Source organism: Panthera tigris, chromosome B1, assembly GCF_018350195.1.
Source record: "Panthera tigris isolate Pti1 chromosome B1, P.tigris_Pti1_mat1.1, whole genome shotgun sequence".
Lineage (NCBI taxonomy): Eukaryota > Metazoa > Chordata > Mammalia > Carnivora > Felidae > Panthera > Panthera tigris.
Genome location: NC_056663.1, coordinates 31338852 through 31355951, shown reverse-complemented (window position 1 = coordinate 31355951; position 17100 = coordinate 31338852). Strand labels below are relative to the sequence as shown.

General features: G+C 49.5%; 1 protein-coding gene across 3 annotated transcripts in view; it reads left to right on the top strand.

The window, feature by feature from the left end:
• DPYSL2 (dihydropyrimidinase like 2) overlaps nt 1–16592 on the top strand; it is a 129871-nt gene extending 113279 nt beyond the window's left edge. For all 3 annotated transcript variants that reach the window (XM_042983180.1, XM_042983182.1, XM_015542777.2), the window contains exons 9-14: nt 5191–5347; nt 5814–5955; nt 8666–8836; nt 13610–13789; nt 14625–14790; nt 16149–16592. In XM_042983180.1, the coding sequence (XP_042839114.1) occupies nt 5191–5347; nt 5814–5955; nt 8666–8836; nt 13610–13789; nt 14625–14790; nt 16149–16240 (908 nt within the window). In that variant the 3' untranslated portion in view covers nt 16241–16592. The remainder of the gene's footprint in view (nt 1–5190; nt 5348–5813; nt 5956–8665; nt 8837–13609; nt 13790–14624; nt 14791–16148) is intronic.
• The last annotated feature ends 508 nt before the right edge of the window (nt 16593–17100 follow it).

The following is a 17100-nucleotide window of genomic DNA, read 5'->3' as shown; positions in this document are numbered from 1 at the left end:
TTTATGTCTTTTTATTAATGTCCACATACTTCCCCACCTAGAAACTTGCTGGTCCTAAATCTAAGACAAGGCATACAGGGCAAGTGATAAAGTGAGATGAATATAAATGAGACTGTTTTCCACGCGCACTTGACCTAGCACGACCGCACGCAGTCTTCCCAGAGAGCCAAATTTTCGCACGCTGCCCCCTCCGTTCTGTGCCACTCAGCAGGGCCGTGTATCATCAGTCCCATTCCGCACATAAGGAAATGAAGACACGGCCAAGAAAAGACTGTTTTGGACAATTTTTACTCTTCAAAAGCACTTAGACATTGATTGATTTAATAGGGCTCATTTCGTGGAAGAGAAATTAAAATGCAGAAAGTAAATATCTCGCCCCAGATCATCCAGCCCGTAGTTCCAGACTCCTGGCCACCTGTCTCCCCGCTGAGGGTCTAGTGTGGGGATTTCTCTAGAAGGGGCTCCCTCAGACTGCACTTTGTCCACGAGGGAACTCTACTGTGGTTGCTGGTGCCTTCTGTGTGTGAATGGTAGCATGCAGGTCATGCCTGGTAACCTCCTCTGATAGACCTCCTTCTCCATCGTCCTCGCCCCACCCCCGTAACCCAGGAGTGGAAATGTTTAGAACATTTGGTGACCGCCGAGGGCTGTTAAACCCTGGGGACCCACACTTGAGCCGATACTTCCTATGCCCTGCGGGCCAATAGGAGTGACTCCAGCATCATGAAAAACTTGGGTTCATCGAGCCTGCGAGGACCACCCCAACTTGGGGATGGACGCCTTAGTATTAAGCTAATGTGCCACCTCAGCATCTTGAACCCAAAGAGTGGCATATGGGTTGGCTTGTGACTGTCATAAAACCTCACTAAAATCTGTGTTAGGGCCCTTCAGAGAAACAGAAGATTGTTGTATATATTTACAAGAGAGAGGGAGGGAGAGGGGTGGGGAGGAAGAGGGAGGGAGAGAGAGAGAGAAAGAAAAAAAAAGAGATTGATCTTAAGGAATTGGCTCTTGCGAATGTGGCTGCTGTTAAGGCTGAAGTCTGCAGGGTGGGGAGGGGCAGGGAAGACTGCCGGGAAGAGTGGATATTGCAGCCTGGGTCTGAACGCTGTTTCGAGGCAGAATTCCTTCCCAATAAATGCCCTTGGCAGGTTGGGAATTCAGTGTGTGTTATAATACAGCAGGATGACTCCGTGGGTTTGGTTTCCAGCCGGCTAAACTCTTAAGACTCCTGCCGGCCGCCTGGGTGGCTCAGTCGGTTGAGCGTCTGACGTCGGCTCAGGTCATGATCTCACAGTTCGTGGGTTTGAGCCCCGCATCAGGCTCTGTGCTGACAGCTCGGAGCCTGGATCCTGCTTCGGATTCTGTGTCTCCCTCTCTCTCTCTCTGCCCCTCCCCCCCCCTCAAAAATAAATAAACATTCAAAAAAAATTAAAAAAAATAAAAAGACTCCTAGAGAGAAGGTCTCTTTCAGGGCAGACCTAGAAACTCTCGGGTCATTTATATAGCACTCAGGCTGGGAGTTTGAATCCCTGGCCTCAATTTTTTCTTTCTCCACTTTATTTGGACCCACCAGGCAATCGTGTTCTACTCAGTTTGCCAACAATATTCTAAGGAATCAAATCTGTGGTCAACCCAGACTTAGCCTCTTATGATAAGTATAAGGCGTATGCAGTGGTGATATTTTGTGCGTCTGTTTAACAGAGGCATTAGTGCCTTTAAATCAAATCAGATTAGAGAGGCAATTCTAGAAACCCCAGAATCAATTCAGAAAACTTTTGATTCTGTTCCTCAGGAACCACCCTTGGTACCAAAATCTGACAGGGTTATCCATGGACGAGCCCTAGGCTGTTGAGTTCTGGCTTAGGTTCTCTGAGAGGAGAGAGAGAGAGAGAGAGTGAGAGTGAGTCACTGTCCCAGTTGGTTTTATAATGTGCTTTTGTGGCTGTGTTTTGAAATACATCTACATGGTTTTCCATGGTTTCTGCTCTGGATTTGTCCTCTTGCTTCTAGTTAATGGGAAATGACTTAACTGTCAGAGCCAGGAGCTGTCAAACATTTCTAAACCCCAGCCTTGCATTTATTCTTCATGAATGCACTCAGGCCCCAGGCTCGTTGTGAATAAACACCACCCCCAAGGCCTTGCAGTTCCCTGCCATCCTAGAGAGCCTGCCAAAGGCTGGCTCGGGGTCACATCCTGCAGTTCAGACTCTCCCTGGAGAAGAAAGTCATGAAGGTCTAACTGCCGCCAAGAAAGGGTCAGCAGTATATTTAGACGAGTGTGGAAAGGCCCTTTAAGCCTATTTCGTGGCTTATTATTACCATTGGTTATTATTTCTGGCACACAGTTTAGTGGTGTCTGTGGCCTGATGGAGGACCAGAAGCTCATCCATGGCTCCCTCGGGAACAGTCTTTATAAAATGGGAGCGGTACCCTGGGGAGGTACTGGGGGGCCATCAGTCCTGAATGGCAGAGCCCCCCACTTGTGGACCTACCTCTCCCTGGAGGAGGAGGCCTTCTACAGGCTGGTTTAACCCCTGCCCTGCCTTTGGGGGCTAAAGAAAAATCAATGGAAAGCCAGCAAGGACCTCTGATTCCCTTGAAATTTGAACAGGACAAAGCTGAGATGAGCTACAAGACGCCTCCCTCCTTCTCCCTTATCCCCATCTTAGCCTGGCGCTGGCCGAGGAGTCCTGGCTCAGCCTTGGCCTAAGGAGGCAGGTTCGGGTCCGCAGTGGCCTTGAAGCACCGCTCCAGTTCCGGGTTTTTCAGAGGCTGCAGGCTGGGTTCATTCCTTTGCAGGGAGGTGCAAGTTCCCAGGCGCAGAGAGAATGGGACCCACCCCAGTCTGAGTTTCTAGAGTGGGATGAAGGTCACAGTCAAGGGCACTCACACTTGGTGGGATCCAGGAGGTGTTCCAGGAACCAGCTCCTCCTCGTGCTAAAGCTTCCAAAGGGAGGACTGAAGAGCAGGTGCAGGGAGAGGGTGAGCCATAGCAACTCACGAGAGAATCAGGAAAACGTCCGCGCTTAACCAGTGATTTTCAAAGACGGTCTAAGCAGGCTTTTTCTCTGAGCACTTCTGCTCTCTGGAACCTACTCATGACCCAAGCTGGTAACCTTTAGGGTTACAGATCCTTTGTTTTCCTAATGACTTGCTGAGCCCTCCCCTCCTGGCTGGGTCAGAAGAGCCATAATCCCGCTCAGGCAGTTGGGGGGGGTGGGGGCTGATGTGTAAACCAAAAGCCAGGAGCCTCAGGTCCTGTGAGAGCCCAGGGCCCAGCGCTGGTCTGCTCAGCCGCTTGTATTTCATAAGTGGCCCTGGCAGCAGTGAAGGCCTGCTCGTTGTGCAGTGTTTTTCCACTTCGGGATGAGCGGGGACAGTTTGTGCAGCCACCCAGCCAGCTTTGCGTGAGTCGGGAACTCCGGAGCCCTTCCAGGTGATTCTGAGCATTGGCCCTTTTCTGCCTGGGGGCTTCCTGCTGTGTGAGGCTTCCCCCGGGTTCTGGAGCCCTGGATTGGTTTCTCCCGCTTGGGCATGGTTAACTTGATTTCCTCAAATGAGCTGCCTGCCGGTGGCCTCGAACACTGCCTGGCTGGAGAGTGGCTCCTTTGTGAAATTCCTGAGGCTAGAGAGGGCAGCCGGGAGGAGCCGGCTCTAGGGCAGCAGAGAAGGTGTTATGGTATGTCATCAAGAGATAAGTCCTTGGAAGAGGCTGGGGAGAGGCAAGGAGGCACATTCCTGACTGGGAAGTGTTTGGCCTTAGAGAAGAGGGAATCCTTGGCTGACTGCTGTGGGGGGTGGGGTTAGCCCTCCTATGATGGGAGGAGGCAAGGAGAGGCACCTTCCTGGTGGCCCTAAGGCTGGCTGAGGTGAAATCCCAGCCCTGATGCCTTCAACTAAGAAAGCATTACGCCCTTTCATCATTTTGACACACATTTATTGAGTGCCTACTGTGTGTAGACTGACTCCTTTTCTTCAGGAATTCTGCAAGTGGAGAATCAAAAAATTCAAAACTGGATGATCATTGGAAGGGAGGACCAGGTGTGTCGTAGATGATGTCGAGGAAGCGACAAGCTTTAACATGAAGCTGGATAATGAGGGGCCTTAGATGCTTCTGGGAGGAGTTTGTCTCGTTCTTGAAAGCAGAAGGGCTCCTTCGGGGTTTATGGAAGAGGATGGCTTGGGAAGGTTATGCGTAGGGAAGATCACTCTGGAAGGGTCCTGGAGAATGAGCGGAGAGGCAGGGAAGAACGATGGGAAAGCAAAAGTAAACCTGGGAACATTGGGAAAGCAAAAGTAAAACTCTGATCGGGAGGCTCTGTTGGAGTGAGCCAGGGAGAGAGGAAGAAGGCCTGGTGGAAGGGAAGGAACGCGAGGTGGAAAGGGAAGGGTGTATTTACAGTGTTGAAGCACGGGCATTCAGTGGGTTGATGACTCCCGACTTTGTGGCTTGCACCTGAATGGACAGAGAAGAGGACGTGATTTGAGTGAGCATCAGGGAATCGACATTCTTGGACAATGTATGAAGTTGGACCAAGCTTCCGGATACACTGACGTCTGAGTAGCATCACTGTGCAGAGTCCTTTGTTTCTCAGTCTCACCGCGTTGGTGCTGCATCTGGTGGCTCTCAAGGACAGCTGCCTTCAGGCAGTGACTCAGGGATCCAGGCTGTCTCTTGGACCCATCTGGAGGGCTGAATACATGTTCTCAAACGCCTCAGGCCCACTGATACCATGTCTAACTTCCTCTCTCAGTCCAGGAGCCAGAGCTGGACCGTGCAAAGAGAGTTGGGCAATGTTGGGAAGCGGAGAAAGTATTTGATGAGCCGTGAGGTCAAGTTTGAGGTGCCGTGGGTCACCCCAAAGTAAGAGTGTAGACAGCCCTCGGGACTGGGTGCTTGGACGCAGTCTGAGCTGGGGACTGTTAGGAGACGTGGGAATCGGCAGTGTAGGAGGTAAGAGAGTGTGTTGAGGTAGAAGAGCGGGGCCCAGGGGTAGAATCATAGGGAGCGCACGTTAGATTGGTGACTTTGGCAGGTGGACGTATTCAGCCATCCAGGTCTTTGCCTTCGAGAGGGTGAGTAAGGGATGGCGAGCCATTGGCCTGCTGCCAGGCGTTGGTGGTTCCCAGTAGGGTGGTTTCCTTCCCTTGTTGTATCCTACTGAGCTTTGTTTTCCTGTTGGACAGGAACCGTGGTGTATGGCGAGCCCATCACCGCCAGCTTGGGGACTGATGGCTCCCACTACTGGAGCAAGAACTGGGCCAAGGCTGCCGCTTTTGTCACCTCCCCACCCCTGAGCCCTGACCCGACCACTCCGGACTTCCTGAACTCCTTGCTGTCCTGGTGAGTCTTGGTGACATGTTCACACTCCCCCTTCTCAGCCTCTCCTTGGACCAGGCTGACCTGTCAGGGTCCAGCATGGCGGGCAAAAGCAGGCTTGCAAACAGAGAGACCTCTGTTCTCCAGATTCAGATGGCTAAGCAGGAACAGGGGATTATCGCTCTGACGTCGTCCTGCCAGGAAATTCTAGATAAAATCCTGGGCCGTCTTGAAAGCCGACCGGAGGGAATGAACGAGGGATCAAAAGGGTCCCACTGTGGTGCGGCGTGGCCAGAAGCTGAGACACCTCCCAAAAGAGATGTAGTGTGAAGCTTTGGTACCATGTCACTTCTTCCCGAATCTCCTATCTCGTGAGGGGAGGACAGGCTCTTTCGAAATCCGTCAGTGGCCCCGCAAATGAGAAAAACATGTCCAAGGATGTTTTGGGGTATGAGATTCGTTACAAGCCAGCCATGTGTTTTCCTTCCAGTGGAGATCTTCAGGTCACTGGCAGTGCCCACTGCACATTCAACACTGCCCAGAAGGCTGTGGGAAAGGACAACTTCACTCTGATCCCCGAAGGCACCAATGGCACCGAGGAGCGGATGTCTGTCATCTGGGATAAGGCTGTGGTAAGGAGCGGGAGCCTCCCTCGTGGATTAGTGTCCGCTTCCCCCGGCCGCCTCCTCTGAGGGTCCTGGGTCTCCTGGAGGCCTTGACATGGCAGTTGAGAAAATTCTAGAAGCTGGTGCTGGTGTGACAGGAGTTTTTAGGTTTGGGAATCCAAGACCACTCCTTGTGGCCCTTTCCTCCTAAATAATACATATATATTTCTTACCGTTATCGTCTGTGAATCAGTGGAAACTGAAAAAGAAAACCCAGAGACTCTTTAAAATTTGACTTTGGGGCGCCTGGGTGGCTCAGTCAGTGGAGCAACCAATTTCAGCTCAGGTCATGATCTCGCAGTTCACAAGTTTGAGCCCCACATCGGGATCTGTGCTGACAGCTCAGAACCTGGAGCCTGCTTTGGATTCTGTCTCCCTCTCTCTCTCTCAAAAATAAACAAACATTAAAAAAATTAAAAAAAGAAATAATAATAAAATAGGACTTTTTTGATCAGTCAGGAAAAAACTTCCTTAGCAACCCTGTGACCGTCTCAGTCAGTCTTCTACTCTGGGAAATGGACATAATTTCCTTAAAACTGTCTATTAGGGCTCTCTAGGGTTAGCATTTCTGCCCACTCCAGGCTGCCGGCAGGCCTGCTTTGAACATACACCGACCTCTCAGGGGTCTTTGGGCTTTTTCATTTTCAGTGTTTGAAAGCACAACAACAGAACAGGTTTTTCTGTTTCTTAATGATTTGTTTCGAGTATGGACACCATATATCCTTATTCCAAAAAGAATAAGGAAATAAGTAAAAATCCCTTTCAGATAACTGCAATTAAGATTTTGGCAAATGTCTTTCCGGTTTCTGCCAGTGCAAGAGTACCCGTGTGTATCCGATATGTATGTGTGTGAGAGTGTAGGTAACACGGGCATCATATATACTGTTTTGTGGCTTGTTTTAAAACAGTATGTTATGAAAATGTCCTTGCATCCTTAAATATACTTAAAAAAACTTGGTCATTAGTAGCAAAAGATTCCATGTTAATGCTGGACGGTAATTCATTTGTAATTCTTTGAACATTTATATAAGTTTATCCATTTTTGAGAGAGAGAGAGAGAGAGCAGGGGAGGGGCACAGAGGGAGAGAGAGAATCCCAAACAGGCTCCATGCTGTCAACACAGAGACCGATGCATGGCTCAGTCGCCCGAACCGTGAGATCATGACCTGAGCCGAAATCAAGTCGGACGCTTAACTGACTGAGTCACCAGGTGCCCCTATGCTGTTTTTGATTTTTTTTTTTTTTTACTGGGATGAACATCTTGTAAACACCTTCTTAGATAGACCTTTAATGGTGCTTGTGGGAGAAATTTCTAGAAGTGCTATTTCCTGGGCCAAAGGGTGTGTATATCTTTAAGGCTTTTGCTATGTGTCGTCAAAGTTCTTTCCACAAAGATTACACCAATTTGTATGCTGCCAGCCGTGTGTGCCATTTTCTTCTACCAGGTCCCAACTGGTATTGTCATCAAAAAATAGAACTTTGCCCATCTGAGGGGTGAATTTGTTTTACATTTAATCTCTTCAATGACTGATTAAAGTGAAGTTTTTTTTCATGTGCTTCTTGGCCATTTGTATTTTCCTCTCTCTTAATACCTGCTCATTTCCTTGGCTCGTTTTTCTCCTAGCTTTAGAGTGGCTTCCCTAACTCAGAGATAGGCAGTCATTTCCTCTGATCTGCATTGAAAGGGAAGAGGAACTTAAGGGGTAGGGATGAGAAACTGCAGGGCAGGGCATGAGGAAACTGATCAGCACCTACAGCATGACACGGGTGTGGTGCCCCGACCGGGTGCTGGGACCTCTGGGTTGGCTAGACTGCAAGCCTGAGCCTGGACTTGTAGTTTTGAAAAGGACAGTCATTGAGGCCAAATGTTGTTTCCTTTTTTTTTTTTTTAAATGTTTGTTTATTTTGAGAGAGAGAGATTAAGAATCCCAAGTAGACTCCACGCTGTCGGCACAGAGCCTGATGTGGGCCTCGAACTCACGAGCTGTGGGATTATGACCTGAGCTGAGATCGATCAAGAGTTGGACGCTTAACTGACTGAGCCACCCAGGCTCCCCGAAGTGATCCTTCCTGAAGAGGCATTGTAGCCCCTTTAGAATTTTTATTTTTAACTTTTCACTATCAAATAATTATAGATTCAGAGGCAGTTAACAAAGACAGAACAGAGAGATGGGTCCTGTGTGCTCTTCCTCCATTTTTACCAACAAGTGATTATGGCACCTTATCAAAGCCCACACATTGACAGCGACACAGTGTGTGTGTGTGTGTGTGTGTGTGTGTGTGTGTGTGTGTGTGGTTCTGTCATGTTGTCATATGTAGGTTCATGTAACCACCACCCAAAACCAAGACACAGACTTCCCCCATCACCACAAACACCCCCTATGTGTTGCCCTGTGATAGCCACCCTGGCCCCTGGAGGAATCTTCACCTCGTCCCTCATCTGTCTTCCATCTCTGTAACTTTTTTATTTTCAGAATGGGATACAAATAAAATCATATGGCTTGTGGCCTTTTGAGGTTGGTTCTTTCAGCACAATGCCCTTTATGTTCGTCTAAGTTGTGGTGTATATCCAAAGCGTGTTCCTTTTTTTTTTTTTTTTTTTTGTGAAGTCACATTGCTCCCTTCAACTCTGTAACCTGCATTTGGTGTGTGTGCGTGTATGTGCTGTGCTTCTCAGGTCACGGGGAAGATGGACGAGAACCAGTTTGTGGCCGTGACCAGCACCAATGCAGCCAAAGTCTTCAACCTGTACCCCCGGAAAGGCCGCATTGCTGTGGGATCTGATGCTGACCTGGTCATCTGGGATCCCGACAGCGTTAAAACCATCTCTGCCAAGACCCACAACAGTGTAAGTCCTGTTATACTGCATGGACCCAATCTGAATGAATTGTAGTCACAGAAAGACTGAGGGAGGGAGAGTCCCCAGAAAGAACTTGATGTGATAGGAATGAACCGCAAGATATATTACACATTTCCTGGGGTATAGTATAACTTGCAATTTGTTGAGAATAGCCATCTCCTTATCTTTGGTGAGATCAGTGAGACTCTTACTCTTATCACCATTTTGCAGTCCCATGGACTCTTTATAGATGGAGGTCTTTGTCTGTAGACCTCCAAAGCCTCTAAAGTCATGCCAGGACATCAGAAGCTTCTGGAAGTCAGGCACCATCCCATGGGTGCAGTGGTTGGATGCAACACCTCTCGTGGCAGTGCTTACCACGAGGGACCTACGTCAAACATTCAGATTCCACTCTGAGATGCACAGTTTGATTCTTTTAAGCCACTGCTTTTCAGTGTTGTTGGACAGAAACCTAAGTGACAGGTGCTCTTGTCCTAAAGGAATTCATTCACTTTGACTTCTTCCCAAATAGAAGAACTATCTCCAGCAGTATTCTGATCATGATTTTAGGATCTGTAGTTTAGGGTGTCTCTTGCTTCTTGGTCTACACCGCAGAGCTTGAGGATGCCCTGTGTTATTAATTAGACATTAGGTAAGGGACTTCATGTCATGTCTCAGGCTCCTCAGTGGACCTGAAGGGGTTTAGACAAAGTCTCTGACTGTCCTGTGATTTTGCGAGATCAGTGGCATTAGAGCTGTGAGATACCTTCGGTTCTTCATAGAAAAAACTGTGTGTGTGTGTGTGTGTGTGTGTGTGTGTGTGTGTATTAAATATCGAAAGAAAATACACAAAGGGAAAAGAAATGGGCATAGGACACGAGTGTTTTATGTCAGAAACTCTTAGGAATTCATTAAGAAATCTTAATGAATGACAAGCATATTCTACGTAAAAATCAAACTGAAAGCTGGGCACATAGGGAATCTGATTCTAGACGGTCCACCCCACATAGCCTGGGCCAGTAAATACTGACACCTCCCCCAGGTGCCGTGGCAGATCCGGGGTGGGCTTCAGGGGTCTCTCTAGGACAGCTCTGGGCCTTTTGCTGTATCCCAAGCCTCTCCCGTTTGGACAGAGGTGCTTGGGCTGCGGGGCTCACCTCTAGCTTCTGTGGACACCTGTAGGTGCCTGGATGGTGGATGTCTTTTGGGAAGGTTTCTCGGCTCTCAATGTGTAGAGTTGACTTTTTTCCTCCTTCCCCATTGGCGGGCTTAGCTTCCCAGCATAGCCTTATAGCCACACCTACTTGTAACGTAGATCACAACATCTTGGGGGTCCAGAATGGCCTCTGCAGGCAGAGCTTCTGGGGTCCTGCCCAGTGAACCTAGCTATTCTTATTCATGAATGTCACAGTCCCATTTACTTTTCATCCGGCCTTCTCAATGTAGGGGTGGCACCATTACCCCAATTGGGAAGATAAGTAAATGGAGGGTTTGAGAGCGTAAGTGACCAGTCTGACATTACATAGCTATTTTGTGGTAGGGCCAGAATTAGAAGCCAAAATTGTCCAGGGTTCTTCCCTACCAGACTGCATGTACAGCCCCTTGGTCACGCTTCGATGGAGGAAATGCTTCTCCTCCTTGGCGGTCCCTTCTGCAGAGGTGATAGAGGGTGAACTGGACTCGTTATTTAAGCTGCAGATGACCTAGTTAGGGAGTTTGCACTTGGAGCCCTTCACCTGGCAGAAGAGGGGATGTGAAAAATCGAGAAGACAGATTTCTGCCATTCACACATTCGCTTTTCCAGAGCAACAGCACTGGCCTGCCTTTACCTCCAGGCAACCCCACGTAAGAAAAGCGCCTCTTTTCTGCCCTCACCTGATTCAGGGTCCATACTAAGCACATCTGTGCAGCCTTAATCATCCAGGAAAATACAAATGAGAGGCTTTCCCTGTGTAATACAGTGTTTCATACCACTGGGCTAATTAGCTTTAATTTGGAGCATTTAGCTAACTATCATTGAGGGCCCTGTTGCTAAGCCTCTGCTTGGATTTTTCAGGCATCCGGCCAGATGAGTTATTTTAGGGAGCCAGGGTGGATGTGGGTTAAAAATGTCTCTACCTGGTAAACAGCGAAGCCTCCCTGCCTCGTGGTTTGACAGAGGGTAGTTTCTGTATCCCCTAAGCTGTGATCTGAACCATTGGGCTTGTTCATTTTAAGTCACTTAGAGTCAGGGGGCTGGTTCTTCCCATCTTGTGAAAATGAGAGATGGCCGAAAGCCCTTCTAGGCATTTGTGATCAGTCATTTACAGGCAGTTAAACTCAGTGTATGCGTCTCATGATGGCTTTGAAACTGAAGAACTCGCCGTCTTATTGGGAAAGGACAAAAAAAACCAAAAAAAACAAAACAAAACAAAAACAGGCCGTGGAGGAGTGAACATTTCCTAAATGCCTGGTCTGTGCCAAGTAACGTGCTAGATGCTTTTGTTCATTTTATTTCACCGAATCTTGGTGCCAGTGTTGCGAGGCAGGTTTTGTCCCTGGTCGACGAGGAGCTGAATCTCAGGAGTGTAAGGGGCTTGTCCAGAGTCACACAGCTGGTGTGTGGCAGGACTGGGATCCGAACCCAGGGCGGATGGATGGCCCTGTGTCCAGAGCTGTCCCCAGTCTTTCGGTAAGGCAGAAGAGGAGCTTGTTAGAGTGTAGACACTTAGCTGCGGAGTGACCCGGAAGAGGTAGGGCTTAATGCCCTCAGATGGTGACGCACACCCCGTCAGAGGTCAGTTCAGAGACGATAGGATTCTGACAACATGATCTACGCACATAGGTTCCTTGTGTGTGGTCACCGTCACGAAAGCCCTGGGAGAGAGGCAGATGAAGAAACGAGTTCTGAGGCAGGATTCAAGCGACCCTGCTCAGAGTTCCCACACACAGGGCCTGGACTGCACCCAGTCTAAGATGCCTCCGATTTGGAGGGATTCCCTGAGTTTACGTACCGCTGTGAGAGAAAACACGCCAAGACGAGGCGTGTAACACGAGGCTCCTCTGCAGATACACTGTGCTACCGAGGGCTGGCCTGTGCGTCGCCTAGGTTGGGCGAGAGCTGGATCTGCCGTGGAGAAAGGGGGGAGCAGAGAATCTGGCGTGCCTCAACTTTGGCAGGCAAAAGTGTCTGCTGAGAAGATGAGCTGAAGGCTGGTGCTCCGGCAAGCTGGTGGTCCGAGTTCCTGTCGCCGGCGTGGTCTAGGAAAATGTCAGGCTGAGCGCTGAATGTAAAATGGCCCCAGTGGGGTGATCCCCCAGGCCAGGGGGGAAAGCAAGGATCCTGCTGGAAGAGCCCAGTTCCATCGAGGCTGACAGGTTGCACAGCTCTGTTGCTGATACTGATTTCAGGGATGGAAGACAGTCTTAGGCTTGGGGCGCACACTTTGGTCCCGGAATGCATGTGTGGAGCCCCCTCCCCATCCCCTAGGTGTCTCTGCCTTATTTCTTGGGTAGCTTCCACGGGATTCCTTCCACGGGAGTCTCAGAGCAGTGCTGACAGCCCTTCGTTGCAGGGTTTTGTTTTTTTTTTAATATATATATTTTTAAATAAGTATTGGTTTTGAGAGAGAGCGAGAGAGAGAGAGAGAGGCAGAGAGAGAATCCCAAGCAGGCTCCACGCTGTCGGCACAGAGTCGGACATGGGGCTCGAATCCATGAAATGTGAGATCATGACCTGAGCCAAAACCAAGAGAGGGACACTTAAGCCACCGAGCCACCCAGGTGCCCCCTTCCTTGCAGTTTTCAGTCAACACCCCTGCATTTTGACACTGAACGTGAGCTGTTAGGCCAGCCGGGCGCTTCCCCGCACTGCCTAGCCACTGTGCCAAACAGAAATGTTCTCCTGAACTGCAGTATCCTGTGACCGCTCTCCATTCACAGACTGACTCCTTTAGTGCTGATAACCTGGTCCGACTTTTCTAGAAGGCCGGGCTGCTTTTTGAGGTGAGAGCTGCCTGTTGATTCTCTGGCCATGGCCATTTGTACTGATGCACGGGGCAGGCAGGAAGAAGCGCGGGGCATTGTGGATAAGTAGCAGTGGGTGAGCCGAAGCCACGGGATGGGACTGTGACACGTAAGAGTAGTGCCTCCCCTTTTCCGTTGCCTTGTTCTGCAAGAACAAACTCACATGCACGTCAAGTTCCTGCGTATTTTCCAGGACACACGGAGAGGTCACTGCAAAACTTGAAGCTAGAAGGATCGCTGCAAGTTAGCTAGAAATTAGCTAGACTTCAAACATGTTATTGAAGGCATGGCCCGAGTTGCCACGGTCTTTTCGTTCAGGGACCGCAGTGTAACCACATCCCTGACAGATTGGAAAACTGGGAAAGCCGGCTCATGGATGCTCATCTCAAAATGAAATTTGCAACTTGGTCAGAGAAAGCCTTTGGGTTTTAACCTGATTGGGGCTTGAGTCCATGAGGACAGAGCCGCTGCTAATGCAAGGAATCATTTTCTTTACGTTTGTGTAGCATTTGCAAACCTTCACGCTTTTCCATACAGTTTTTCTGTTCCAGCTGTTTTTCCCCCAAAGTTTTGAGAAGTAGGGAAAGATTATTCCATATTCTAGACAGGGAAATCAAGACAGGTTGAGTGCCTGCTGGGGTGGCCAGTCGGGACAGGACTTCGTCTCTGGGCCTTTCTTTTATCTGCGTGATACGGAGCAGGGGGCGCCCCCAGACTGGTTGAACCTCACCAGGACGACAGGCAGTCTGCTAAAGTTTATGCGCTCTCTCTCCCTAGTCTCTTGAGTACAACATCTTTGAAGGCATGGAGTGCCGTGGCTCCCCACTGGTGGTCATCAGCCAGGGGAAGATCGTCCTGGAGGATGGCACCCTTCATGTCACCGAAGGCTCTGGGCGCTACATCCCCCGGAAGCCCTTCCCTGATTTTGTTTACAAGCGTATCAAGGCGAGGAGCAGAGTGAGTAGCTCTGATCTTACGAATTGTTTTTATTATGGGTTAAGTTCGATTCCAAAAGTGCTTACACTTCGAGTTAGAATATCAAGATGGGTGCGGGGGAGGGGATGGTTCAGGGATAAAGGGAAGCATGATGTTTTTATTTCTGGAGTTCGGAATACCAGCGGATGAGTCAGGAATGTCTAAGCCAGCCAGAATCAAGTATGATGTGGTATGTGCTGTGATGAGTAGTGAGGTTCAGAGGAGGCAGCCACTGCTGTGGAGTCATGGGGAAAGTGTCATGGGGAGAGGGCATTTTGAGTTGGGTTTGGAAGGTTAAGTAGGAGTTTGACAAGTCAAAGAAGGGAGACAAGGGAATTGGAATGTCGTGAGCATGGAAAATGTACAGTGTATTCAGGGCATCGTACAGCACCGGTGCTTGGGGACGGTGAGGCGGGGAATGGATGGAGCTGCGAGGGAATTCAAGGGAGGGTGAGATTGAAAAGGAAGTTGGGGGCCAGATCTTAACTAAGAGAGCACATCCTCCTTTACAACATGCTTAGGGGTTCTGCCTTGGGTGTGAGTTAAAGTTCCTGGGGAAAAAATGGTAAGAAACGTTAGTCGGTTTTTGTGGAGTAACCAGCTACGCACGGTCCCCCTTGGGGGAGCTTTGGCCTGGAGCCGTGGGTGCTGGCTCCTCGCTGACCTCTGTCCCTGCCATATGTGCCTGTCAGGGGAGCCCTCCGTCCGCACATCTCACAGGCCCGTCCCGACTGCTGTTCCTTCCCTCTTAGGAGAGGTGCGGGGGAGATGTCCTCTGTGAATGTGGCCCGAATTAACGGGCCCTTGTGTTTTGCAGCTGGCAGAACTGAGAGGGGTTCCCCGCGGCCTGTACGACGGACCCGTGTGCGAGGTGTCCGTGACGCCCAAGACAGTCACCCCAGCCTCCTCGGCCAAGACGTCTCCTGCCAAGCAGCAGGCCCCTCCTGTCCGGAACCTGCACCAGTCTGGATTCAGCTTGTCTGGTACGGTTATGGCGTGTCGGGGCCCTGTTCTGCAGGGCCACATGAGTGGAGCAAGCAAGTCTAGAATCCAGAATGATGTGGGTGAGAGATACTAATATCCCCGGAGGTGTAACTTACATGAAATGGCCAGATGCGTTTCAGGATCTTCACATGAGTTTCTGTCACCTGTGTCCTGACGCATACTCTCCGTGCACATATAACCCAGTGTATTAAGAGGACATTTCTCCAGAGTCTCGTGTCCATCCCGACAGAGGGTGTTGTGGTATTTTGGAACTCGCTTCGCCCCCATGAGTACAGTGTATTCTCGTAGTTCAGCTGGTACCATTCTGGAGTTTGAATCGCTTCACTTTGTAGCCAGATGCAGCCGTGCCTCGGGCCCCTCATCTGGAGAATGGGCGTAAGAGTAGTAGCTGCCTCATGGGGCTGGGGATTAAATGAGTTAATATACATAGTCATTAATATAACAGTCGTTAGTTCGGGGAAAGCGAATGATGTCAGGGAAGGTGAGAGGAAGAGGTCCAGATGTTCAGGAAGTTTCCTACTTGAAACTTCCAGCCCCTTCCTTTGGCCCATGGCTAGAAACCTTCCACCTTTAGCTCCCTGAGCCCCAGATAAGTATTCAGATCTCTATGCTATGGCATGCTAAAGAAACAGTTAATTCGGTAGATTTTTTTTTTTCTTGTCGGGTAGTGCTGGTTTTCAGAGAGTCACCGTGTATGCCATTAAATGGTTTACCAGTTTTCAAAAGTTTAAAAAATAACCAACCTTACTAGTTTTCTCAGAAAGCGAAACGGGCATAATAACATTTCTTTTTTTTTTTTTTTTTTACTTTTATTTATTTTTGAGAGAGAGAGACAGAGCACAAGCGGGGGAGGGGCAGAGAGAGAGGGAGACACAGAACCTGAAGCAGGCTCCAGGCTCTGAGCTGTCAGCACAGAGCCCGGCGCGGGGCTCGAACCCACAGACCGCGAGATCATGACCTGAGCCGAAGTTGGACGCTTAACCGACTGAGCCACCCAGGCGCCCCAATGATGTTTCTATTTTATCTCACCAGGCCATTCCCATCTCAGGAAGCACATTACAGCAGAGGTACATACAGAGTTAGGGGAATAAAAAGCCAGGGAGAAGGCTCTCGAAACCTTCAGAAAAGCCACGCTTAATTTGCCTAATGAGATTAGGGGCAGGATGTAGTCTCAGTCAATCAACAGCTGAAACAGTGTTCTTTTATATGTGGTTTACTGCAAGTAGGGGCCGGGCCCATTTTCTCCTGGGCTGTGCTGTTCGGGCGTGAAGCAGGAACGGTTGGTGGGACTGTTTCTGACCCTGACCACGGCCCCTTGTCCCTGTCTCCTCTCCAGGTGCTCAGATTGATGACAACATTCCCCGCCGCACCACCCAGCGCATTGTGGCTCCCCCTGGTGGCCGTGCCAACATCACCAGCCTGGGCTAGAGGTCCGGCCGCAACTTCCTTGGGGATGGGGATGGGACACCTGAGGACATTCTGAGACTTCTTCCTTCCTTTTTTTTTTTTTTTTTTTTTTTTTTTAAGAGCCTGTGATAGTTACTGTGGGGCAGCCAGTTCATGGGGCTCCCTCTCAGGCCCTGCACTCCGTCCCTCACCCGGAGTCACTGATTTTGCTCACCCACTTCCCCGTACATCTACAAATATCACACCCAAGTCTGCCCACCAACCCCATACACGGAACCGCATCCAACACTCAGACATGTGACACAAAGCGAATCACAACAAGGGCATTTTTCATCTCCAAGCTCTGTTGTATTTGTTCTCATCTTCCTTTTCATTGGGGGGGGGGGGGGGGAAGGAGGGAAGATAAAGTGAATTGCCCAGAGCTGCCTTTTTTTCTTTTTAAATTTTTAAAGTTTTCTTTGTGGGGCTGGGGGAGAGGGTGGGTGGGGGAGGGGGGAGAGCGTTGTTGTCTTTTTTTTTTTTAAATACTAAATTGGGAAGCCTAATTCAATATTAATACAAGGGGTTTGAACTGGACATCCTAATGATGCAATTATGTAACCATCGAGCTCTTCAGGGTGGTTGGCAAACTCCGCATATCCCCCCTGAGAGGCTCCAAAATGTCGACACTGCATTCCATAGTCTTCTGGGTCAACTGTTGATAAAGGCAGGTTTTCTTTTTGGCCTAGCTTTTGCTGCAGATTACATTTTTTTGAGGATTCTCTTCTTCCTTAGCGTCTTTTCTGCTCTCTTTCCCTCTCTGTCTCTCTCTCGTGCTCCCCCTCTGTAGCTTTTTTGCTCATGACTATTTTTACGTCTCTTTCTTTGTGTTTCCTCCAGCC